Source organism: Mesoplodon mirus, assembly GCF_964341445.2.
Source record: "Mesoplodon mirus genome assembly, chromosome: 4".
NCBI lineage: Eukaryota > Metazoa > Chordata > Mammalia > Artiodactyla > Ziphiidae > Mesoplodon > Mesoplodon mirus.
The window spans coordinates 160786697-160813979 of NC_138979.1; the positions used below are offsets into that span (position 1 = coordinate 160786697).

The following is a 27283-nucleotide window of genomic DNA, read 5'->3' on the forward strand; positions in this document are numbered from 1 at the left end:
TCCGTTTCCCCAAACGGCTTCCGCTTCCGGGCTATCCTTTGCCGGAAGCGCTATACGGCTGACGCAAAAGTGTCGCGCTGCTGGTGATTCCGGAAGAAACAACAGTGCGGCGTGAACATGGTGAGAGAACGAGGGTTCGAGAAGGGGTATTGTCAGATCACGTTTGGGACAGAGATTGAGGGAGTAGCCATTGGCCAAATTTCCACAACATTCCCCTTGCTTATTTTCATTCTGATCTTAGCTTTTAAACTGCTTGGAGTGGTGCCTGTTATGGTCTAGCGAGTGGGGAGAGCGCTGGGTTGAGGCAGCTAGAATAAGAAGAGTTGGGTATTTGAGGGAAGAGGGGTGTGGACAAAAGAAAAGGAACTCAAGAAGATGCAGTGTATTTCCAACTCTTTTAACTCTAAAATTTTTGTTTTAAGGGGAAACAAAAGAAAACACGGAAGTATGCGACCATGAAGCGAATGCTTAGTCTCAGAGATCAGAGGCTGTGAGTGTCTGGAATCAACTGGGTTCATAGACTGCCCGGAGATATAGAAGTCACGAGGGGATAAGTAGTAAAAGTTTTTGTTGTTGTTTTGTGTTTAGTTTTGATATTATTGTGTCTTGGATTTATATAGCATAGGGTAATAAAGTATAACAGTCACTTAGCTGATGAGCAAGTACACTGGTGAATGGGATGGGAATTCAGCATCTCTTAAGTGTTCAATTTGTACCACCGTTTTTATATACTGTATCTGCCATATCACATTTAAGCCTCCTAACAGTTCTGTGAGGTAGGTAGGATTATCTCTTATGTTCTTGCCATTACACTGCTACATTCCCCAGGAAAAAAAGGTTTGTTATAATTTTTGAAAGGCAGTGAGGTCAGAGACCATGGCTGTACCAGCACCTGACAACTCAAGTATTTTTGAAAGAAAAAAATGGGAAAATACATAGATGTCTCCACTTTATAAATCTTATAAGAAGATTTGGAAGAAGAGAAGAATGATATTCCCTATTATAAGGAGGAACTAAAACAGCTTGCCTGCTTCAGTGAACAATGGACTGAGCTATTAAATAAGGACTAGACTTCACTGTTCCAAAGCCTTAGAACAAAGGAGTGAGTGATTGTTAGAGCCTTCATTTGTTATTAAATTGTATTCTTGGCCTTTAGTATGTATTTATTATGTAATTTTAAGGAAATTTGCCCCACTAATATTCTGTTTCTAGTTAAAGTTAAATTTTGTATATATATTGTCACATTTTAGCGCTTTTTAAGAGACATGTAAGGGAAACCTTTTCCTCCTGCTGTTGAAGCATCTCAGTCTTTAGAAGATAAATGTCAGCCTATTTACCCACTGCTTGGAAGTGGATTTTGATCCTTGATATGAGAGCTTCTGACTAAGAAAGAAATAATAATCTAACCAACATTTATTTATCCATTAACAATTTTTATGGATTATTAGCTAATAGTTTTAAAATTTAATTATGTTTTACTGATTAATTGTTAATTCCAGGCTATTTCCCACACAGTTATTCATGCTCAAAAACTGTACGCTGATATTAATATAATGAAGTCACAAAGTAGAATTTCCTTTGTAGACAAAAAAGAAGGAGGAAGAAACTTTTAATTTTCATGAGGTTATAACTGCTATGGTTTTTTCTTCTCCCCTACATTGAATTTACTTGTTTTTTTTCCTAGTAAAGAAAAGGATAGATTAAAACCGAAAAAGAAAGAAAAGAAAGATCCCAGTGCACTCAAAGAAAGAGAAGTGTGAGTAATCAAAAATTTCAAGTTTTCCTTTAAAACTAGAAGAAAGATTCTAAAACTGTAGACCTCATAGAAATTCAGGCTTTCCCTGAACTGATTTGCTCAGTCATTTGTCAGTCTGGCACAACTATACAGATGAAGCTATGCAAATGAAAGTGTTATTGATGAGTATATACCAATTCTAATGGTTTGAAGGTTTTTGGACTTCATAGAGCAGTAAAATTTTCCCTAAAATTCTGGGGATTATATCTAGGATCATTTTTTTTTCTTTGCCAAGAATCTTTCAAAAGAAATAATTGCCATTGTTTTAACATACCAGCATTTCATAAAAGAGAGAATGTGTCACCAAAAAGTAGTAAGGGCATATTTTCAGGATAAAGGTCATTCCTTTTAAATAAATACACTTAGCTTTATGAAACCTCATCACATTTTTCTTATTTTTCTTATTTGCTCTAGATTGGTGATGGATATATCATCACAGGATTTATTAGGATTTATTTCCAAAGAAAGGAAAAAGGAACAAACTGTTCCAAGCAGAGACTTCTTTTTTTTGTTTTTACTAAATATCAGTGTTGACATTACTTTGTGTTTTGTTTCTTTTTCCTTCAGCCCCCAACACCCTTCCTGCTTATTCTTCCAATATAACACACAGCTGGGCCCACCTTACCACATCCTGGTTGATACCAACTTTATCAACTTTTCCATTAAAGCCAAACTGGACTTAGTGCAGTCAATGATGGACTGTCTGTATGCCAAGTGTGAGTATCAGACCTTTCCATTTCTGTGACACTTGTACAGAATAATCATACTTATCCAAATACATGAAAAGAGGGGAATGGGGTTCTAGTTTAACTGAATTGCTGGCTATTTAATTTGTCCACCATAGCAATGACCATTTTCAGTGAATTGAAATATAATGCAGGGACTTCCCTGGTGGTCCAGTGGTTAAGACTCTGCACCCTCCCAATGCAGGGGGCCTAGGTTCGATCCCTGGTCAGGAAACTAGTTCCTGCACGCTGCAACTAAGAGCCTGTGTGCCGCAACTAAAGAGTCCACATGCCGCAACTAAAAGATACCACATACCTCAACTAAAGGTCCCACAGGCCACAATGAAGACCCCACATGCTGTAACTAAGACCCAACGCAACCAAATAATTAATTTTAAAAAAAAGGACTGAAAAGCAATATGCCAGAAAATGTTAAAAAAAAAAAAGACATTTATAAAAAAACAGAAATATGATGCAAACTTGACTGGGAATAATTAAACTTTCACAATTCATGAAACACTTAGCATGCTTTGACCATCATTATAGACATCAATTTAGAAAAAAAAATAGGTGGGGAATTTTCTGTTTTAGGATTTTAAAACAGATTTTAAAATTCTGGATAAATGAAAATTTATTTCACTTCTCACTATTTATTTATTTATTTATTTATTTACATTAAGTAGGAAACATCCTCCATTCCACTCCAATGTGGAAAAGCTAAATAAGACATTTTGCCGTTTACAATCAGAGAACCAGAAATGATTATGGTCAACTATTCTTAAGTTTATTCAGTGTGATGTTTATTTGTACCACAAAGGATCTAAGGTAGTTTATTTACACGTAGGTATGCAATTTACCATACCTACCATACAATTTAATAGATTTCCCTTGTGTGTTTGGGTGTCTCCTCCTTCAAATGATCTTCTCTTCCTACCATGAGGAGGAAAAAAAATTTAGGCCAAGTACAAGGGAATAACTTCCTAATAGTGAGATCTGTTGCGTATTGTGGTGGCTTTATATTCATATATTTTCCAGTCATCTAGTTGAAGGTACAAATGAAAATTAGACTTTAACTTGGCTGTAAAGAATAAATTATTGGAATCAAAGGAAAAAATGTGCACCTCTGTCTTTAATATTTAAAAGATACTATATAATGAACATTTACAGAATGACAGTAATGTGAATGTTGTTTATTGATTTATTAAAATTACCAAGATTGGGGGGACTTCCTTGGTGGTGCAGTGGCTGAGAATACGCCTGCCAATGCAGGGGACATGGGTTTGAGCCCTGGTCCGGAAGGATCCCACATATCGCAGAGCAACTAAGCCCGTGTGCCACAAGTACTGAGCCTGCGCTCTACACCCACAAGCCAGAACTACTGAGCCCGTGTGCCACAGATACTGAAGCCTATGCACCTAGAGCCAGCGCTCCACAACAAGAGAAGCCACCACAATGAGAAACACGCGCACCGCAACGGAGAGTAGCCCCCGCTCGCCACAACTAGAGAAAGCCCAGATGCAGCAACAAAGACCCAATGCAGCCATAAATAAATAAATATTTAAATATTTAAAAAATTAAAAAAATAAAATTGGGAAGATGGGATAAGGGATGTGTGATGAGTAAGAGAGGTAAATTCTTTAAATGCCTAAAATTAATAAATATAAAAAGTAACTGCAACACTATAAAACTCTTAGAGGAAAACATAGGCAGAACACACTACGACATAAATCACAGCAAGATACTTTTTGACCCACCTCCTAGAGAAATGGAAATAAAAACAAAAATAAACAAATGGGACCTAATGAAACTTGAACGCTTTTGCACAGCAAAGGAAAACATAAACAAGACCAAAAGACAACCCTCAGAATGGGAGAAAATATTTGCAAATGAAGCAACTGACAAAGGATTAATCTCCAAAATATACAAGCAGCTCATGCAGCTCAATATCAAAAAAACAAACAACGCAGTCCAAAAGTGGGCAGAAGACCTAAGTAGACATTTCTCCAAAGATATACAGATTGCCAACAAACACATGAAAGAATGCTCAACATCATTAATCATTAGAGAAATGTAAATCAAAACTACAATGAGTTATCACCTCACACCAGTCAGAATGGCCATCATCAAAAAATCTAGAAACAATAAATGCTGGAGAGGGCTTGGAGAAAAGGGAACCCTCTTGCACTGTTGGTGGGAATGTAAATGGATACAGCCACTATGGAGAACAGTATGGAGGTTCCTTATAAAACTAAAAATAGAACTGCCATATGACCCAGCAATCCCACTACTGGGCATGTACCCTGAGAAAACCATAATTCAAAACGAGTCATGTACCACAATGTTCACTGCAGCTCTATTTACAATAGCCAGGACATGGAAGCAACATAAGTGTCCATTGATAGATGAAGGGATAAAGAAGATGTGGCACATATATACAATGGAATATTACTCAGCCATAAAAATAAACGAAATTGAGTTATTTGTAGTGATGTGGATGGACCTAGAGTCTGTCATACAGAGTGAAGTAAGTCAGAAAGAGAAAAACAAATACCATATGCTAACACATACATATGGACTCTAAAAAAAATAAAATGGTTCTGAAGAACCTAGGGGCAGGACAGGAATAAAGACACAGATGTAGAGAATGAACCTGAGGACACGGGGAGGGGGAAGGGTAAACTGGGATGAAGTGAGAGTGGCATGGACATATGTACACTGCCAAATGTAAAATAGATAGCTAGTGGGAAGCAGCCGCATAGCACAGGGAGATCAGCTCTGTGCTTTATGTCCACCTAGAGGGGTGGGATAGGGAGGGTGGGAGGGAGACGCAAGAGGGAGGAGATATGGGGATATGTGTATATGTATAGCTGATTCACTTTGTTATAAAGCAGAAACTAGCACACCATTGTAGAGCAATTATACTCCAATAAAGATGTTAAAAAAAAGATGCTGAGCTAGTTACACATATAAGTTTTAAGGTTTTTTTAGAATTTTTGTTGGGGTGTGGTTGATTTATAGTGTTGTGTTGGTTTCGGGTGTACAGCAGAGTGAATCAGTTATACATGTACATATATCCACTCTTATTTAGATTCTTTTCCCATATAGGCCATTATGGAGTATTGAGTTCCCTGTGCTACACAGTAGGTCCTTATTAGTTATCTACTTTATATACAGTAGAGTGTATATGTCAATCTCAATCTCCCAATTTATCCCTCCCCCCCAAGTTTTAAGTTTAAATAAAATATTTAAGAGACTTCCCTGGTGGTGCAGTGGTTAAGAATCTGCCTGCCAATGCAGGGGACACAGGTTCGAGCCCTGGTCCGGGAAGATCCCACATGCCGCAGAGCGGCTAAGCCCGTGCACCACAACTACTGAGCCTACACTCTAGAGCCCGCGAGCTACAACTACTGAGCCTGCGCGCCACAACTACTGAAGCCTGCGCTCCTAGGGCCCGTGCTCCACAGCAAGAGAAGCGGTAATAAGAGAAGCCACTGCACTGAGAAGCCCGTTGCACCACAATGAAGAGTAGCCCCCGCTCACTGCAACTAGGGAAAGTCCATGCACAGCAACGAAGACCCAATGCAGCCAAAAATAAATAAATAAGTAAATAATGCTAAAACAAAACAAAAACAAAACAAAAAAATATTTAAGGCATCTATCTTATTTAAATGATTCACACTTTGACTTCTTGAATTACTGGACACAGAGTTACACACTGATGAGGGAAAAAGTTGGTTTAACTATAAAGTACTGAGCAGACACACAAACCAACCAAGAAGCCACGCTCAGAAAAATAATTTTTAGGCCTCCAAAGATAAAATAACAATCTGACTTTATTGTTCTAGGATAATGTACTGTATCAAGGACTCCAGTTGTTTCAGTGGCACTGTGCCGTGCCACCCAGATCATATCTGTCAGGTGGGATTAAGTGGGAACAGAAACTGATCCAATCAAGCTGCCAGTAAATTGACTGAATTTTTTTTTTTTTGTGGTGCGTGGGCCTCTCACTGTTGTGGCCTGTCCCATTGCGGAGCACAGGCTCCGGACGCGCAGGCTCAGCGGCCATGGCTCACAGGCCCAGCCACTCTGCAGCATGTGGGATCTTCCCGGACCGGAGCAAGAACCCATGTCCCCTGCATCAGCAGGCGGACTGCACCACCAGGGAAGCCCTTGACTGAAATTTGAAGGCTGTAATGTAGCAGTGATTTTGGATGGGAACAATGTGAAGAACTAAACATAACAAGACTTGGTCACTCCTGCTATGTCTTTGCAGTAGAGCATTCTATTTTTATGACAGTATGTAAAATCCTATTACATCAAAATTCTAGAACACATGGAGCTTCTGTAGAAGCATGATGTGTTATCTGCCAACAAGATATTAAACCAAATTCGTCTGGTGTTTTCCGTAAATAATTCCTTACTATTATCTGGCATCTAGTAAGTATTGACTACGTTTGTGAAAATAGAATTCTAGGAATGACCTATTTTCTGTGATTTCACTGAAGAAAGGACATATTGTTTTATTTGTATATTTCATCTCAGTAATGTTTTACTATAATAATTCCATGTTAATATGTTATTCTTGGTACCATGAAGTCATAGTATTTTCCAAACTAAGTGATTTGTTATTTCTTTGAAAGTTAGTGGTATATTTCTTTCATAATCTTCATTGTCACCATTAACAATAAATATGAAGTGGCTCTACTACACAGAGTTTAAAGAAGGATGCTAGAATATATGGTGTGCTGTTTCTGTCATCCAGGATTTGACCATCTAGATGGAGAGAGGAGATGTCAATAGATGGAAAAAAAGATAATCATAATGCCAGCTGTTTTGAACTATGAATTACTATGTTCTGGTGTCGTGTTAAGTGCTTTTCATAATTATAATCCTCACAATAACCTAATATGATGAGTAGTATGTTCCCATTTTAGAAATGAGAAAACTAAACAGACACTTGAAGATTCATTTCTTCTTTCGATAATGATCACTTCTTGAGTATCAGATATTATATTATATAATATAGGAATTCAAGAGAGGGTGAGTGCTACTTGATCTGAGCTTCATAGCTTGGTTGGATTTTAGTGAATAGAGAGAAGGAGAGAGAGCCTTCCAAGCAAAGGAAAGGACACTCCCAAAGGTTGAAAACATGAGAGCAAATTTGGTGAGAATAGTTGGGCTCAAGTGAGTATAAGTAGGAGAGTGAAGGTGAAACTCAATTCTATCCACAAACATTTCTTAAAGATTGGCAGAAGTGGTTTGGAGACAAATTGTTGAGTGCTTAAAGTAAAAAGCTAAGGAGTTTAGACTTTGTTTTACAGGAAGTGGTGAGTCAAAAATCATTTAACGTGTTGAAATTATGTAAATTATAATAGTAACATGTACATTAAAACTAAACAATACAGGGACTTCCCTGGTGGCACAGTGGTTAAGACCCCGTGCTCACAATGCAGGGGGCCTGGGTTTGATCCCTGGTCAGGGAACTAGATCCCACATGCATGCCACAACTAAGAGTTTGCATGCTCAACTAAGGATCCCACCTGCCGCAACTAAGAAGCCTGCCTGCAGCAACTAAGAAGCCCACGTGACACAACTAACGAGCCAGTGAGCTGCAACTAAGGAGCCCGCCTGTTGCAACTAAGACAGTGCAACTAGATAAATAAATAAATACATACATATTTAAAAAACAAAAAAACGAAAAACTAAGCAATACAGAACATAAAAAGAATAGGCAAAAGTTCTCCCCCGCATCAGGCCGTAATTTTACTTCCCAGAAATAATCACTGTTAATAGTTTGGGTATTACCGTCCAACGTTTTACAATTAATAAAAATATAGATTTACTTTTAAACATAATTGGAATTATACTATGCATGCTTTTTGGCCACCTGTTTTTTTTTTCACTGAGTAATGTATCATGAACACCTTTGCATGTTAATACATGCTACGAAGAACTTTGTACAGCTTTAAGCATTTCAAAACTTGGATGTGCTAAGATAAAAAAAACTAGAAAATATGCATTAACATAATCAATGTTGCAATGAATATCTTTGATTATCTTCCTAAAAAATAAAGTAACTGCATAAGTTTATTATTAATCAAGTTATAAAGGTAACCACCAAGTGAGAAAAACAGCCAATGAATTAAAATAGTCATCTCTAAGGATCAGAATTAGTGGGGTGGGAAAAGATCAGGGGATGGTCATTTTTTCATATAGTCCTTTTCGTATTTTTTAAAGCTATGTACATCTAATACTTTAATTTTTTAAAAAGTCTCAGAAATAAAGAGTAGTCTGAAGTTGACGCACTACCATGCCTATAAAAGTGGACTAGGGTGGCCTGTATGAGGGAAGACACTAATCTTGGTAGACTTCTTGTATTCCCATGGTGTTCCTGCTTCTCCAGGAATGCTGTGACCTATTTATAAATGAAATAGATGGAGGATTCAAGCATGGCCTCTTGGAGGTGAATTGCTTCCCTGACTCTATAGCTCTGCCACTATTATCTAAATGGTTATTGTTTAGGGGAATTCCCTGGCAGTCCAATGGTTAGGACTCGGCACTTTCACTCTACTGCTGAGGGTGCAGGTTCAGTCCCTGGTCAGGGAACCAAGATCCCACAAGCGTGTAGTGTGGCCAAAAAAAAAAAGAAAAAAAGATGATTGTTTAGGATAGCTTTAGTCCTATAGTTAGGTTTTTCTGCAGATATGGATACCATAGAGTATAGCTATAATGCATACAGCTAAATGTTCTCATGGTGCCTTTTCCAAAAACAAGCTTATTAAGGAAAATACCACTTTCTGTGTAACATAATACCTCAAAGTAAAGTCTGAAGAAACATTCTACTACAGTACAAATTCAGTTACCTAGGAGATTCCTTAACTGTTTTAAGCTCTGCTTATTTAATTTTTCTTCACTTGCCTTTATTTATAAAAGAATGCCTTTATCTTCCTCTTGCCTTGGAGAGGCCCCTTTGACCTTTTCATAGCTCCTGGTCCCTTGCATTTGATATTCCAACAAAGGAGGATGGTTAGCTACCCATGAACTTTCTTTTCTGCCCATGAGTCCTCTTTGCAGTGATCTTCCTGAGCCTGCTTCCCTGCTCCCGATGCAAGCCCTTGCTTCAGTGCTACATGGCTCTGAAATTGATCCTTTTAAGGCGTGTATTGCCCTCTGATTCCATGACTGTCTGCTCTTCCTGACTTCTTCTTTCCTCCATTTTACAACTGCTTTTTCTTCTGGGCATTGTATTTTAGTTTAAGATTTCTTAACTTTGTTTGTTTTCAAGAGTGTTAATGTATTTGTAAAAAGAAAATCTAGCATAAAGAAAATGAAAGTTCCCTATAATGCCTTTCCTCAGAAAGGGGCAGCTTTTAAAAATTCATATACAATTTCTGTGGGGTAGAGGTTACTTTTGTTTATTAATGAGAATGGGTCATGCATTATTTACTTTTTCATCTTCATGCTTTTTAAAAAAAAAACAGCTTTAAGATCTAGTTCACATACCATATAAGTCACTCGTTTAAGATATATGAGTCAGGGAATTCCCTGGTGGTCCAGTAGTTAGGACTCTGCGCTCTCATTGCCGAGGGCCCAGGTTCAATCCCTGGTCGGGGAACTAAAATCCCACAAAAAAATAAATAAATAAAATATATGATTCAGTGGCTTTTAGTGTATTCATAGTCAATTTTAGAACATTTTCATTATGTGAGAAGAAACTGAGCTCCTTAGCCATCATCCCCCAACCCTTCCTATTCCCCCAACCCCCCGCCCCACCCTGCCCCACATCGGCAACCATTAATTTGCTTTCTCTATATATAGATTTGCCTATTTTGGACATTTCGTTAAAATGGGGTCACATATTTTTGGTCCTCTTTCATTTTAGTGTAATGTTCTCAAGGGTCATTCATGTTAAAGCATGTATCAGTATATCGTTTCTTTTTGCTACCAAATAATATTCCATTGTATGGCGTTGTATGGATAGATCATGTCTTAGTTATGTATTTCTCCTTGCTTTTTACATCTTGAACATTTTTCTGTGCCAATATATGTAGATAGGCTTTATTCTTTTTTTCACTTATAGTATTCTTTATTTTTTTTTGGTTGAAGTATAGTTGATTTACAACGAATATATATAGATGGGCTCTATTCTTTTTTTTTTTTTTTTTTTTTGCTGTACGCAGGCCTCTCACTGTTGTGGCCTCTCCCGTTGCGGAGCACAGGCTCCGGACGCGGAGGCTCAGCGGCCATGGCTTACGGGCCTAGCCGCTCTGCGGCATGTGGGATCTTCCCAGACCGGGGCACAAACCCGTGTCCCCTGCATCGGCAGGCAGACTCTCAACCACTGCACCACCAGGGAAGCCCGGGCCTTATTCTTTTTTTCACTTATAGTATTCTTTATTTTTTTTGTTGAAGTATAGTTGATTTACAACATCGTGTTGATTTCTGCTGTACAGCAGAGTGACTCAGTTATACACATAGATACATTCTTTTTTATATTCTTTTCCATTATGGTTTATCCCAGGGTATTGAATATAGTTCCCTGTGCTATACAGGGAAAGACCTTGTTGTTTATCCATTCTCTATGTAATAGTTTGCATCTACTAACCCCACACTCCCAGTCCATTTCTCCCCCACCCCACTACAAGTATTCTATTGTTTAAATATGTCATTTTTAAAGACTAGACATTTGGATTATTTCCAGTTTTTATCCTATTATAAACAAAGCTGTAGTGAATATCTTTGTGAATGTGTCTCCGTGTTAGGGTGGAATATTTCTTTTGAATACATTTTCTAGAAGCCATATTGCAATATCAAGGGAGTATATATTTTTTAATTTTAATAGGTATTGCACAATTGCCCTCAAATAGTTATACAAATTTATACACCTACTTACAATGTGAGGATACCTATTTCTTCAAATATTGGGTGTTTTCATCTGTTTAATTTTTGCCATCCTAATAGGTAGAAAGTATAATCTTATCTCAATTTATATCTCTTTAACTAGGAGTGAAATTGAGCATTTTTCTGTTGATTGACCATTTGTATGTCTTCTTCTATGAACTGAAATGTAGCCTGGTGGTTAAGAACCCACTCTGAAGCCTGACAGTCTCAGTTCAAACCTTGGCTTCACCTTTTGCTGTCTAGTTACTTCATGGTACTTCAGGTTCCTCATCTATAAAATGGGAATAATAATAACAATGCTACCTGATAGGAATTGTTCTTAAGATTAAATGAGATAATCCTTGTGCTTAGCACAGTGTCTGGCAAATAACACATAATTCCAAGCTATTACTTCTTTTAACAGCTTTATTGGAACGTAATTGCTTTAATGTTGTGATAGTTTCTGCTGTATAACAAGGTGAATCAGCTATACATATACATACATCCCCATATCTCCTCCCTCTTACATCTACCTCCCACCCTTTTTTTTTTAACATCTTTATTGGAGTATAATTGCTTTACAATGGTGTGTTAGTTTCTGCTTTATAACAAAGTGAATCAGTTATACATATACATATGTTCCCATATCTCTTTCCTCTTCCGTCTCCCTCCCTCCCACCCCTCTGAAGTCAGGGAGCCTGATTCTTCCAGATCCATTTTTCGTTCTCAAGATTGCTTTGGCTATTTGGGGTCTTTTGTGTTTCCATACAAATTGTGAAATTTTTTGTTCTAGTTCCGTGAAAAATGCCAGTGGTAGTTTGATAGGGATTGCTTTGAATCTGTAGATTGCTTTGGGTAGTAGAGTCATTTTCACAATGTTGATTCTTCCAATCCAAAAACATGGTATATCTTTCCATCTATTTGTATCATCTTTAATTTCTTTCATCAGTGTCTTATAATTTTCTGCATACAGGTCTTTTGTTTCCTTAGGTAGGTTTATTCCTAGATATTTTATTCTTTTTGTTGCAATGGTAACTGGGAGTGTTTTCTTAATTTCACTTTCAGATTTTTCATCATTAGTGTATAAGAATGCCAGATTTCTGTGCATTAATTTTGTATCCTGCTACTTTACCAAATTCATTGATTAGCTCTAGTAGTTTTCTGGTGGCATCTTTAGGATTCTCTATGTATAGTATCATGTCATCTGCAAACAGTGACAGCTTTACTTCTTTTCCGATTTGGATTCCTTTTATTTCTTTTTCTTCTCTGATTGCTGTGGCTAGAACTTCCAAAACTATGTTGAATAAGAGTGGTGAGGGCTTCCCTGGTGGCGCAGTCGTTGAGAGTCCGCCTGCCGATGCAGGGGACATGGGTTCATACACCGGTCTGGGAGGATCCCACGTGCCGCGGAGCGGCTGGGCTTGTGAGCCATGGCCGCTGAGCCTGCGTGTCTGGAGCCTGTGCTCTGCAACGGGAGAGGCCACAACAGTGAGAGGCCGCGTACCACAAAAAAAAAAAAAAAAAAAAAGAGTGGTGAGAGTGGGCAACCTTGTCTTGTTCCTGACCTTAGTGGAAATGGTTTCAGTTTTTCACCATTGTACCTCCCACCCTCTGTATCCCACCCCTCTAGGTGGTCACAAAGCACCAAGCTGATTTCCCTGTGCTATGTAGCAGCTTCCCACTAGCTATCTGTTTTACATTTGGCAGTGTATATATGTCCATGCTACTCTCTCACTTCGTCCCAGCTTACCCTTCCCCCTCCCCGTGTCCTCAAGTCCGTTCTCTACGTCTGCGTCTTTATTCCTGTCCTGCCCCAGGTTCATCAGAACCTTTTTTTTTTTTTTAGATTCCATATATATGTGTTAGCATATGGTATTTGTTTTTCTCTTTCTGACTTACTTCACTCTGTATGACAGACTCTAGGTCCAACCACCTCACTACAAATAACTCAATTTTGTTTCTTTTTGTGACTGAGTAATATTCCATTGTATATATGTGCCACATCTTCTTTATCCATTCATCTGTTGATGGACACTTAGGTTGCTTCCATGACCTGGCTATTGTAAATAGTGCTGCAGTGAACATTGTGGTACATGACTCTTTTTGAATTATGGTTTTCTCAGGGTATATGCCCAGTAGTGGGATTGCTGGGTCATATGGTAGTTCTATTTTTAGTTTTTTAAGAAAACTCCATACTGTTCTCCATAGTGGTTGTATCCATTTACATTCCCACCCACAGTGCAAGAGGGTTCCCTTTTCTCCAAACCCTCTCCAGCATTTATTGTTTCTAGATTTTTTGATTATGGCCATTCTGACTAGTGTGAGGTGATACCACATTGTAGTTTTGATTTGCATTTCTCTAGTGATTAGTGATGTTGAGCATCCTTTCATGTGTTTGTTGGCAATCTATATCTTCTTTGGAGAAATGTCTATTTAGGTCTTCTGCCTATTTTTATATATTTTTGTATTTTTTAATTTATTTTTATTTTTTTATTTTTTTGCGGTACGTGGGCCTCTCACTGTTGTGGCCTCTCCCGTTGCGGAGCACAGGCTCCGGATGCGCCAGCTCAGCAGCCATGGCTCACAGGCCCAGCCGCTCCGTGGCATGTGGGATCTTCCCAGACTGGGGCATGAACCCGTGTCCCCTGCATCAGCAGACGGACTCTCAACCACTGTGCCACCAGGGAAGCCCTCTGCCTATTTTTAGATTGGGTTGTTTGTTGTTTTGATATTGAGCTGCATGAGCTGCTTGTATATTTTGGAGATTAATCCTTTGTCAGTTGCTTCATTTGCAAATATTTTCTCCCATTCTGAGGATTGTCTTTTCATCTTGTTTATGGTTTCGTTTGTTGTGCAAAAGCTTTTAAGTTTCATTAGGTCCCATTTGTTTATTTTTGCTTTTATTTCCATTTCTCTAGGACGTGGGTCAAAAAGGACCTTGCTGTGATTTATGTCAAAGAGTGTGCTTCCTATGTTTTCCTCTAAGAGTTTTGTAGTGTCTGATCTTACATTTAGGTCTTTAATCCATCTGGAGTTTATTTTTGTGTATGGTGTTAGGGAGTGTTCTAATTTCATTCTTTTACATGTAGCTATCCAGTTTTCCCAGCACCATTTATTGAAGAGGCTGTCTTTTCTCCATTGTATATTCTTGCCTCCTTTATCAAAGATAAGATGACCATATTTGCGTGGGTTTATCTCTGGGCTTTCTGTCCTGTTCCATTGATCTATATTTCTGTTTTTGTGCCGGTACCATACTGTCTTGATTACTGTAGCTTTGTAGTATAGCCTGAAGTCAGGGAGCCTGATTCCTCCAGATCCATTTTTCTTTCTCAAGATTGCTTTGGCTATTCAGGGTCTTTTGTGTTTCCATACAAATTGTGAAATTTTCTGTTCTAGTGCTGTGAAAAATGCCATTGGTAGTTTGATACGGATTGCATTGAATCTGTAGATTGCTTTGGGTAGTATAGTCATTTTCACAATGTTGATTCTTCCAATCCAAGAACGTGGTGTATCTCTCCATCTGTTTGTGTTGTCTTTAATTTCTTTCATCAGTGTCTTATACTTTTCTGCATACAGGTCTTTTGTCTCCTTAGGTTTATTCCTAGGTACTTTATTCTTTTTGCTGCAATGGTAAATGGAAGTGTTTCCTTAATTTCTCTTTCAGATTTTTCATCATTAGTGTATAGGAATGCCAGAGATTTCTGTGCATTAATTTTGTATCCTGCTACTTTACCAAATTCATTGATTAGCTCTAGTAGTTTTCTGGTAGCATCTTTAGGATTCTCTGTGTATAGTGTCATGTCATCTGCAAACAATGAGTTTTGCTTCTTCTTTTCCAATTTGGATTCCTTTTATTTCTTTTTCTTCTCTGATTGCTGTGGCTAAAACTTCCAAAACTATGTTGAATAATAGTGGTGAGAGTGGGCAACCTTGTCTTGTTCCTGATCTTAGAGGAAATGTTTTCAGTTTTTCACCATTGAGAACGATGTTGGCTATGGGTTTGTCATAATATGGCCTTTATTATGTTGAGGTAGATTCCCTCTATGCCTACTTTCTGGAGAGTTTTTATCATAAATGGGTGTTGAATTTTGTTGAAAGCTTTTTCTGCATCTAATGAGCTTATCGTATGGTTTTTATTCTTCAATTTGTTAATATGGTATATCACATTGATTGATTTACATATATTGAAGAGTCCTTGCATTCCTGGGATAAACCCCACTTGATCATAGTGTATGATCCTTTTAATGTGCTGTTGGATTCTAGTATCTAGGATCTTGTTTGCTAGTATCTTGTTGAGGATTTTTGAATCTATGTTCATCAGTGATACGGGCCTGTAGTTTTCTTTTTTTGTGACATCTTTGTCTGGTTTTGGTGTCAGGGTGATGGTCGCCTTGTAGAATGAGTTTGGGAGTATTCCTCCCTCTGCTATATTTTGGAAGAGTTTGAGAAGGATAAGTGTTAGCTCTTTTCTAAATGTTTGATAGAATTCGCTTGTGAAGCCATCTGGTCCTGGGCTTTTATTTGTTGGAAGATTTTTTAATCACAGCTTCAATTTCAGTGCTTCCAAACTATTATTATAAAGCTCTTTGTATATTAAGAAAATTTACCCTTTGACAAATGTGTAGAAATGTTTTTCCCAGTTTATTTTTATTTTACTTTAGTATGACTTTTCATTTGATAGTTGTCAAACAGAAGTTTTATATTTTTATGTGATCAAATTTATATTCTCTGGTTAATTTCATGGTTTCTTTTGGTTCACATTTAAATATTTTGATTCACATTTAGATTTTTTTCCATTTAGAATTTATTTTAATATATAAACAATGACAGGGATCCAGCTCAATTTTTTTCCCCAGTTATGTTTATGACAGATACTTTATGGAATTTGTGATGTGGGGTTGCAACAGTTCCCTAGTTTCTTTATAGATAGGGATTTTATTCTTCTCTAGTTCTTATTGTTCACTGTACTGTGCTTATTTTGCTGTCATTTCAAAGATTCTTGACAGGAGAATTCCCTGGTGGTCCAATGGTTAGGACTCTGCGCTTCCACTGTTGGGGGCCTCAGTTTGATCCCTGGTCAGGGAACTAAGATCCCTCAAGCCGTGTGGCACGGCAAACAGTAAATACATATACATACGTACATACATACATACATACATACGTACATACGTACATACTCTCAACAGGATATAATTCAGAGAGAGTTAAATCAGTTTCTTTACAAGTTCTGTTACTAATTTTTTTTTCCTAACAGGTATCCCTTGTATAACTGACTGCGTAATGGCTGAAATTGAGAAATTGGGGCAGAAGTATCGAGTGGCTCTAAGGTAGGAAGGACCTGGTCCAGATTTGTTCTAGATTGGTGTAATGAAGATTGTTTTGACCCTCCTTCAACTGTTTGCTATCTGAAGATTTCTTATCTGGTTAGTTTAAATAAAAATCATACAAACCTAGTTAACTATTTATAATTAAGAAAGCAAACATTGGAAGGTTAGAGGTTTTCAAGCTGAAGCTTTTTGAACTAAGTTACTTAGTCATATTGGTCTCATGGGCCTCCATTTAAGTTCCTCTAGATTTTCAATTAGAAAGTGCTTTTCTGTTAGTTTGTTATCTAGTTATCTTCTTCAGAATTTCACACGTAAAGCATTTTGAGTTTACCTAAAGAAGTTTTGAGTTTATTCTAGAAAGTGCCCTTGAGTTTACAGCAGTGGTTCCCAAAGTGTGGCTCATGGAACCCTCCCCCACCCCAGGAGTCCTAGAGACCTTTGCAGGGAGTTTGCAAAGCTGTTTTCATAATAATTCCAAGATGTTGCCTTTGTCACTGTGCTGACATTTTCACTGAATGCAAAAAATGCCAGTGCCTTAGTACAAATCAAGGCAGTGGGCCCAAATAATGCTAGTGGTTTTTGTATTCTTCACTACCACCCACTGGCAGTTGAAAAAAAATGCCGGTCACTTAAGAATATGCTTAATAGAGCAGTAAAATTCATTAACTTTGTTAAATCTCAACCCTGCAGTACACATCAGTATTCTGTGTGGTGAAATGTGAAGTACACATAAAGCATTTCTCCTGATAGATGCTCAGTAACCTTTCTGTGGTAATCATTTCATGATGTATGTAAGTTAAATCATTATGCTGTATACCTTTAAACTTACACAGTGCTGTATGTCAATTATATCTCAATAAAACTGGAAGAAGAAGAAAAACATACCAAAGGATGAACGTTGTCTCTATGAAAAGCATTTGTGTGCTTGAGTTGTGAGCTGAACCAGCTTCTTTTTCATGAAATATCATTTTTATGTGAAGAACAACTGGGAAACACTGATTTTTCAGACTTTGGTATTTAACAGGTATTTTCTCAAAAATTAGTGCAATGAACCTGTCACTTCAAGGAAAACAACTTACTCTGTTAGTTACCAATGATAAAAATTGAGCTTTCAAGTGAAAAACTAGAGTTTTGGAAAATCATAAGCTTATCACATTCCCAATACTAAAGACCTTTCTGTTGAGACCAGTGAAGACATTAATGAATATGATTTTTTTATGTTACATATGTGTGTGTGTGTATACACACCCATACGTATATATGGTCTGCTTTGTTTATTTAACAATTTATTATATGTCCTTCCACATTGGTACATACAACTCTACCTCATTTTTTAAAATAGGATAGGGGTACCAAAATGTATTTAACTTTTACCTTGCTGGTGGATAATCAGATTATCACAGTTTTCCACTCTTATAAACTGTGTAGTAGTGACATCCTCGTGCCTATATTCTTGTACGTGTGTGTAAGACAGCTTTCTAAAAGTAAAATGGTTGGGTTAAAATTGATTTGGTTTTGAATCCTGGCTTTTCCCAGCTGTGTAGCTTTGAACAAATTAATCAACCTCTCTGAATCTGCTTCTTTATCTGTAAAATGGAAGTATAATAATGCAGTTTTGTGACAAGTACATGATGTAAGGCACAGCAGCTGTCAGTCAGTAAGCTTTAATTCCCTTCTCTCTAAACTGAAGATAAGCTTCAGGAGGAGAGGGGTGTCTTAAAATCTCCAGATAGATCACTTTACTCTTATTTCACTGATTGAGAGTCATAAAGTTATTCAATTGCTTGAATGTTTTCATTAATCCACTTTTATAACCATATAGGATTGCCAAGGATCCAAGATTTGAACGATTACCATGCACACACAAAGGAACCTATGCAGATGACTGCTTAGTACAAAGAGTAACTCAGGTATCATCATTTTTTAATATGTACTTTGTGCTATTAAAAAAAAAGATAAACTTATTTCCTGAATGTTCATGTAAAGTATCTAGGAATATAAATGATAAAAAAAATTATATAGAATCCCTTCATGGGAAGTGTAGGTGTCCTCATTTACTTGAGAAAATGGATTGGAAGTGTCTACTATAACCATAATGGAAAGATCACTGGCTTAGGGAGGATTTCAGATTTTAGCACTTGCGTTTATTGGGTGTGTAATTTGGAGCATTTACTGATTCTTTATTCCACAAATCTAAGATGGTTTAAGTGAGCGAGTATAGACATAATAATATATCAGATTCCACCTCCCTGTGAATCTAAAGTGAGGTTCCATTTACTCCCTGTGTAGGAATTTTGTTACATCTAAGTCTCCCAGGATGCTGTTTCACACATACCCTAGAATAAGTAGGTTTTTGATTCTTGTGTTCTGGCTTCCTTGTCAAATACTACAAGAACTTTTGCTACTGATTGCCCTTAAAGAGCCTCTCTCTGCTGAGGATAATCATCTTCATCTGGTGACCACACTGCCATCCTCTTAGCCACTTCATCCCATGGGTGGGGCCAGCATTTCCCTTCATTTCCCACAGCATGGCTGACACCAATCTGCAACTCTTTATAAAACTCAGTGAGAGATTTGGGTAGGATGGAAGTAAAGTACAATACAAATTAGTTCCAAACTGGTAGCTAAATGTTAGTGCTTTCAGAGCTGTTTCACTCAGACTTGTCCTGGAGATCCTCCTATTCTGGCTTTAGGGCCAAGGAGGCAGCCTACCCCCACTGCTAGGAGGCCTCAGAGTAGGTCATCCCCGGAGATGCCACAGACCGCAAAAGTTGTGCCCTCGGATCTAAGGCACTTACTCTACCTTTGCGTAGAGTCTCTAAGGGCGTTTTCCCAAAACCAAGGAATTGTCTGTCCCAGATAAGAAAATCCTCTCCACTTATAAGACAAAAACCAATTTGCAGCTTTTAAATAGTTTTTCTGTCTTCTCCCCCTCAAGATTCTTAGAGCTACATTCAGCCCAGGCAGCTTATAAATTTGAGCTCCTAGATCATAGTAGCTACTCAACAAATTGGTTTAGCCTTTCCTTTCCTATTTACTGTGAAAATGAATAGTTCTTCAGACTAGCCAGTGGTTGTATCTAGTATCCCTGAATGAGCTCTATGTGAACACCCAATGGGTCTCTTCCAGCACAAGTGTTACATTGTGGCCACAGTTGACCGGGACCTTAAACGAAGAATCCGGAAGATCCCTGGAGTTCCCATCATGTACATTTCTAACCATAGGTGAGAACTTTCTCTTAGGGAAGTGATTAAAAGTATATAACTGATATCAGCTAAAAATGAGGTCAAGTTATAGAAGGATTTGAAAGAGATTGATGTATCAAATGTTTACATAGTTCTATTTGAAGAAATGAGGCAAAGTAACAAGAACAAATGCAAAAGATAGAGCTAGGCTTTAGGAATGAGGCAGACATTCACGTTGTTACAATAAGATCACTAGAAGAAATAGGGAGATGTGGGGCCTTAAATACAAAGCAGTAATTAAAATCAAGCTAATCTTTTTGGCTAGAAATATTTTTTTGAAACCTAGTGCATGTGATTAGCACCTCATCTGGGAAACTAAAAGTTTATTAAAAAAACAAAAGCTGCGGACACCCAGTGCCAGCTGGGCCCCCAGCGGTTGGCAGGTCTGTGAGTGAGTCCAGGGAGGCCAGCAACAAAACCTCCTCATCAGCCCTCACAATTGTACTAAATAATAAATAAATGACCACTATTTTAAGCCAAAACAAACAAACAAACAAAAGCTGCTTTTTATCCTTCTTGGATATTCCTATGTCAGTCCTCAGATATTATTGGCCAGCTTTTATCCTGGGACAAACACAACAGAATGGGAAGAATATGGGTGAGGGCCTTGGACTTATCTGGACTCAGTGCCTGGCTCCCCAACTTAACTTCCTCACTTTGAAGAATAAAGATAATATAGTCAGCATTTTGCTGTAACTTAACTTCCTCACTTTGAAGAATAGAGATAATATAGTCGGCATTTTGCTGTAAATCATTCATTATGATAGGCCTTTAAAATTTAGTTCCCACTGACAAAAAGGATTCACAAGAGGAGGTGAGAGTGATGTAATCAGGAAAGGATGGGTTTTTAAGGTGGGTTCTGGACTCACACTTCTGACCAGTGTTAATTTTTTGTTCTGATCAGGTACAACATTGAGCGGATGCCAGATGATTATGGAGCCCCTCGGTTCTAATTCTTAAAAGACAAATTTCCTCTGCCTTCCTTCGACCAACTTTCCCTTTTGCCAGTTCATTAAACATGCTATAGCATGAATTATTATTCCACTCACCCATTTGCTCTGTAATGAGCTGAGTACGGTTAAATACACTCACTTTTTAATGTTGTTTTGAAAATTATATATTGTGTCATTTTAAAATTTGTTGCATCTGGGTTTTTTTTTGTTTTTTTTTTTTTGCGGTACGCAGGCCTCTCACTGTTGTGGCCTCTCCCGTTGCAGAGCACAGGCTCCGGACGCGCAGGCTCAGCGGCCATGGCTCACAGGCCCAGCCACTCCGTGGCATGTGGGATCTTCCCAGACCAGGGCATGAACCCATGTCCCCTGCATCGGCAGGCGGACTCTCAACCACTGTGCCACCAGAGAAGCCCTGCATCTTTTTATAAATCAGATAATTGCTCACATAATTTGATGGTCATTTTATATTGATTTACTCTACAAATATTTATTAAGATGATACTAGGTATTTAATAAGATATGGCCTTATCCTCAAGATACTCATATATGGTGGGAAAGAGAAACATGTAGATGAATAAATACGGTAAAATAATGATGCTAAGATAAAAGTATGAGGGAGTAGACATACGGGTGGAAAGAATGATTTCTTTCTACTTGGTTGGCATGGGGAGGGGAGAAAGACCAGAAGCAGTTATGTTTGAGTTAATCTTTAAAAAGAACTAGAAAGGGAAGGTGTCTGTACCCACATCTGAGACTCCAGAGGTAGGAGGTGGGAGGGAGGGGGCTTTATATGACATGCTAAAGGGTTTGGACTTAATCCTAAGGTCAATGGGGAGTTATTAAAACTTTAATTAGGGTGGATAACATGATCAGATTAGATGTTTTACATGATCACAACATAGCTAAGAATGGACAAATAAATCATTGAAACAGACTAGAAAGTCCATAAATAGACCTATATACTTATGGCAATTTGGTATGTTATAAAGCTGGTATTTCAAATCTATATGAAAAGGAAATTACATTAAAAGCCAAATATTGTGGAGTCATTCCATTAGGGTTAGAATCCTGATTTCACCAGTTAATATCTGTATGAATTGGGCAAACCACATAGCCATTTGATGCCTTCTTTGCTTCCCTTTTAAAATGTTTTGTTTAATCCTCAAAACAACCCCAATAAGATGGGGTTGAATTGAACAGTACCTGTTACAAGTAAGTGTTGTTCAATAAATGTTAGTGCTTATTGTATTATAATGACAAGTTGGCTATCCATTTGAAAAAAAAATTAGATTTCTACCTCATATCCTTCATGAGAAAATGTTTCAACTGGATCAAAGTCTAAATATTTTTTAAGCTATGAAAGTATTAGGATAAAAACAAGAAAAATGTGTATAGGCTCTGAGTAGAATTCTTAAAAGAAGATGAAGAACGTAAAAGCCATAAAAGAAAAGATTGCTAAGAGTGGATACATTAAAATTAGATTTCTCTGCAAAACAACTTCCCCCAAAATTAAGACAAATGACTGACCAGAAGATTTTCCAATATATATAAAAGGGTATGAGGAAATTGATAGTCATGTAGTGCTCACAAGAATGCAAATAAGTATAACCATTTCAGACAGTAGTTGGGCAGGATCCATTAAAATAAAAATTGCAGATATCATGTGAGCCCAATTCTATTTTTTGGTTATTTACAGGTATATAGGTGATTTCCTTTAAAATGATCAGTGCATTTGCATCACATGATCAGTGTGATGTAAATGCATGATAAATGTGTAAAAAAATTCACACGTGTACAAGGAAGTGTATAGAAGGATGTTTACTGCACCACTATTTATAATAGAGAAAAATTGAAAAGAATGTAAATAACCATCAGAAAGTTTTAACTATGTTATATCTATACTATGGAATGTCATGAGCATTTAAAAACAATGAGGTAGATTTAAAAATAGGCAAAGGACTTGAACAGACAGTTCTCTGAAGAAGACATACAGATGGCCAAAAAGCCCATGAAAAGATGTTCAGCATCACTAATCATTAGGGAAATTGAATCATTGTGCAAATTGAAATCACAATAAGATACCACCTTATACCTATTAGGATGGCTGCTGTTAAGGATAAATAAACAACAAGTGTTGACGAGGATGTGGAGAAGTTGGGACTGCTGTGTACTGCTGGTGGAAATATAAAATGGTACAGCTGCTATGGAAAATAGTATGACGGTTCCTCAAAAATTTTTAAATAGAACTATATGATCCAGCAATTCGACTTCAGGGAATATATACAAAAGAATTGAAACCAGGATCTTGAAGAGATATTTGTACACCCATGTTCATTAGCATCACTATTCACAATAGCCAAGAGGTGGAAGCAACACAAGTGTCCAAACAGATGAATGAATAACCAAAATGTGGTATATACATGCAATGGAATAGTATGCGTTTATACTATTCTGACACATACTACAATATGGATGAACCTTGACGTCATTGTGCTAGGAGAAATCAGCCAGTCACGAAAAGACAAATACTGTAATTCCACTTATGTGAGGTACCTAGAGTCAAACTGGACCAATTAGAACATCCTTATTCCGTTTGTCATTGTGATTATTTCAAACATGGGTGATCAGGGTCAAGCCAAATAATCTTAATCAGAGCTCTTACTGGAGAGTTGTTCTTCTTCTGCAGGAGAACTGTTAGATAATGTTGGCTTTGGAATTGAGTGACCAGGTGTGCCAATACATTAGAAAAGGCTACCTGGGTTTTACTTTAATTGTATAGCCAAACCTAATCCTAACTAATGTAAGATGTACGTCTCCTAAACCAACAGAAATAAAATGGAAAAGGGAAGCTCAATTAACTAAAAAATTAAAATTAAAAAAAATACACCACTGGAGATCTGTATACTTCACTATATGTAAATTTTAAAAGAAAGAGGAAAAAGAGATGCAGAAGAGGGGAGGGAAGAAGAAATAATGGAAAATAGAAGACTAAGTTGGGTAGGGAAAAGTCCAAACACAGTAGTCATGATGAATGAATGTGACTAGGTTAAGTTCCCTTATTAAAAGACAAATGCTCAGATTGGCTATTTTTAAAATCTTGTGGCTATATGGTATTTACAAGATGTGCCTAAATCAAGATGACACAAAACTGTTGGAAATAATGGGAAAATACACTTTCCACACAACCCAATAACTCCACTCCTAGGAAATCTAACCAAGAGAAATGAAAACTTATATCTACACAGAGACTTGTACACCAATGTTCATATTATCTTTATTCATAATAGATAAGAACTGGAAACAACCAAAGTATCCATCAACAAGTAAATGGATAAACAAACTGTGCATTCATACAATGGAATACTATTTGGCAATAAAAAGAATGAACTACTGATATAATAACATAGATGAATCTTAAAACTGTTAAGCTGAGCAAAAGAAGCCAGACACAAAAGAATGTATACTGTATGATTCCGTACATATGAAACTCTAGGAATCACAAACCCAATCTATAGTGATGGAAAGTAAATTGATTGCCTGATGTGGAGGGAGAAGATTGGCTCTTGTAGAGGTACAAGGGAGTTTGGGGGGATGATGGAAATTTTCTGTATTTTGATTGCTGTGATGGCTACTTGGATATATTGATTTCTCAAAAAGCATTGAAATGTGCACAAAATGGGTACATTTTATTATTTGTAAATTACACCTCAGTAAATTAAAAGATGGGAAAAGGCATGCAAAAATAATATGCTGTTTGAATATGCAATATGGAAAATATTGAGGTTTTCTTTGTAGCCTAACATGGTCAGTTTCATGAAAGTTCCATGTACACCTGAAAAGGAGGTACATTCTGTATTATCTGGTATTATCAGGGTAAAAGGTTTGATATTTATGCATAAGATCTACCTGATTGTTTAGGTCTTCTGTATCCTTACATTTATTTTTGACTCTTTGATCTGTCTCACACTGAGTTTTCTAATCTTAGTATACTTTGTCTATTTCTCCTTGCATTTCTTAGAGTTTCTACTTGATGAAAGTTGCTACTGTGGTGTTTTGTGCATGGATATTCATAACTGATATTTTTTGTGTGAACTGTAGCCTTTAGCATTATAGTGTATTCTTTTTGTTTCATTTAATGCTCTTTAGAATGAATTCTACTTTTTCTTATATTAAGAACAGGATCTTTGCTTTCTTTTTCTTTTTCTTTTCTGTAGTGCATTTGCCTTATCTACTTTTGCCTGTCCTTTTATTTTTAGCTTTTCTGAATTCCTTACCCCCAAAGTAAGGTGCCCTTGCACAGTTCATCTTGTAGACAGAATTGCTAGAAACTAGTCACTTCTATGTGTTTTGTTTTGTTTCCTTTTCTGAATAGGAGTGTTCACTGTAGTTGTCCTGTTCCTCTTCCACCAATTGTATATTTGGTGTTATAAGGGCAGATAATTTGCCCTCTTGGTGCATAGGTCTCTAGATCAAAAAAAGCCACACCTCCTGATACTGATACTACTACATATACCCCTTACTGTAGAGACAGCTGTGCTCCACCTAGATCTCTTGGACTTGGAGCATGATGTCATGATTGGACAGGACTTGGAGAATGTCTATGTGGAGGAGGGGGTTGTGTAGTGTATACTTGGCCTGTGGTAGAGAAAGTGAAATCAACATTTGGTAACTAGAAGGGTAGAGTGTAGCAGTTGTTTGTGCTGTTTACCAAATATTTCTGGCTCTCTTGTTTATGGACCCAGTATAGGATGGCTCTTCTCCACAACCTTTGAAGTTAGGTGTGGCAATGTGAGTGAAGATGACATGTATCATTTCTAGGCAGAAGTTTTAAAAGTCATTCTGTGATGAACTATGCTCCCTTTGGCCTGCCTTTCAAATCATGAAAACATAGAGATGGGACCTTGCTTTGCCTGGATCCCACAGAACATCCCAACACTAGGGTAAATGAAAAATAGACATTTGTTGTTTTAGCCACTGAAATTTGGGTTGGTTTTTTTGTTTGTTTGTTATTTACAAGAGCATAACTTAGCCTATACCAACTGATAAAGCACATGTTGAAAAGTCTGGGTTAGAACAGTTGGACAAGAAAAATAAAAGGTATCCAAATTGGAAAAGAAGTAAAATTATCTCTGTTCATACATTACATGATCTTATGTAGAAAATCCTAAAGAATCCGTTTGTAAAATCTGTTACAACTAATTAATGATTTCAACGAAGTTTCAGGATACAAAATCAACATGGAAAAATCAGTTGCAGTTCAGTACGGCTAACAATGACCAATCAAAAAAGAAACTAAGGAAACAATCCAATTTGCTATAGCATCAAAAAGAATAAAATACCTAGGAGTAAACCTAACTAAGGAGGTGAAAGACTTGTACACTGAAAATTACAAAATGTTGCTAAAAGTAATCAGAGAATATACAAGAGAGTGGGAAGACATTCTGTGCTGGAGGATTGGAAGACTCAATAAAATGTCCATACTACCCAAAGCGATCTATGGATTCAATACTATCTCTTATCAAAATACCAATAACATTTGTAGAAATGGAAAAGGAAAAAATGCCAATACTGGTATGGAATCTCAAGGGATCCCGAATAGCCAAAACAATCTTGGAAAGGAAGAACAAAGTTGGAGGCCTCATGCTTCCTGATTTCAAAACATACTACAAAGCAAAGTACTAATCAAGACAGTGTTGTACTGACATAAAGACAGATATATAGACCAAATGCAATGATAGAGAGCCCAGGAATAAACCCATACACATAGAGCCGTTCCTTTATATTAGCAGGGGATTGGTTCCAGGACCCTCAGAGACGCCAAAATCTGTGGATGCTCAAGTCCCTTATATAAAATGGTGAAGTATTTGCGTATAACCTATGCACATCCTCCCATATACTTTATTTATTTATTTTGTGTGCAGTACGTGGGCTTCTTACTACCGTGGCCTCTCCCGTTGTGGAGCACAGGCTCCAGATGCGCAGGCTCAGCGGCCATGGCTCACGGGCCCAGCCGCTCCACGGTACGTGGGATCCTCCCGGACCGGGGCACGAACCCGTGTCCCCCGCACCGGCAGGCGGACTCTCAATCACTGCGCCACCAGGGAAGCCCATCCCATATACTTTAAACCATCTCTAGATAACTTACAATAATGCAATATAGTTACCAGTGCACAGCAACTTCAAATTTTGCTTTTTGGAATTTTCTGGAACCTTTTCCCCCAAATATTTTCTGTCCCCAGCTGCTTGAATCCACTGGTGCAATACCTTTGGATATGTTGGGCTGACCGTATTGCCAAATGATTCTCTACAAGGGTACAAGACCACACATGGGAAAAGGACAGTCTCTTGAACAAATGGT

General features: G+C 37.5%; 1 protein-coding gene across 2 annotated transcripts; it reads left to right on the forward strand.

The window, feature by feature from the left end:
- The first annotated feature begins 37 nt into the window (after nt 1-37).
- Nucleotides 38-21108, forward strand: FCF1 (FCF1 rRNA-processing protein). 2 transcript variants are annotated; one of them, XM_082618949.1, is made up of 8 exons: nt 38-120; nt 423-490; nt 1685-1756; nt 2363-2511; nt 16655-16727; nt 18550-18637; nt 19857-19951; nt 20877-21108. In XM_082618949.1, exons 1-8 carry the CDS (start codon nt 118-120, stop codon nt 20923-20925), a joined length of 597 nt encoding a protein of 198 aa, XP_082475075.1. In that variant the 5' UTR covers nt 38-117; the 3' UTR covers nt 20926-21108. The 2 variants fall into 2 exon arrangements, with proteins under 2 accessions (XP_082475075.1, XP_082475076.1); XM_082618950.1 differs by lacking the exon at nt 1685-1756.
- The last annotated feature ends 6175 nt before the right edge of the window (nt 21109-27283 follow it).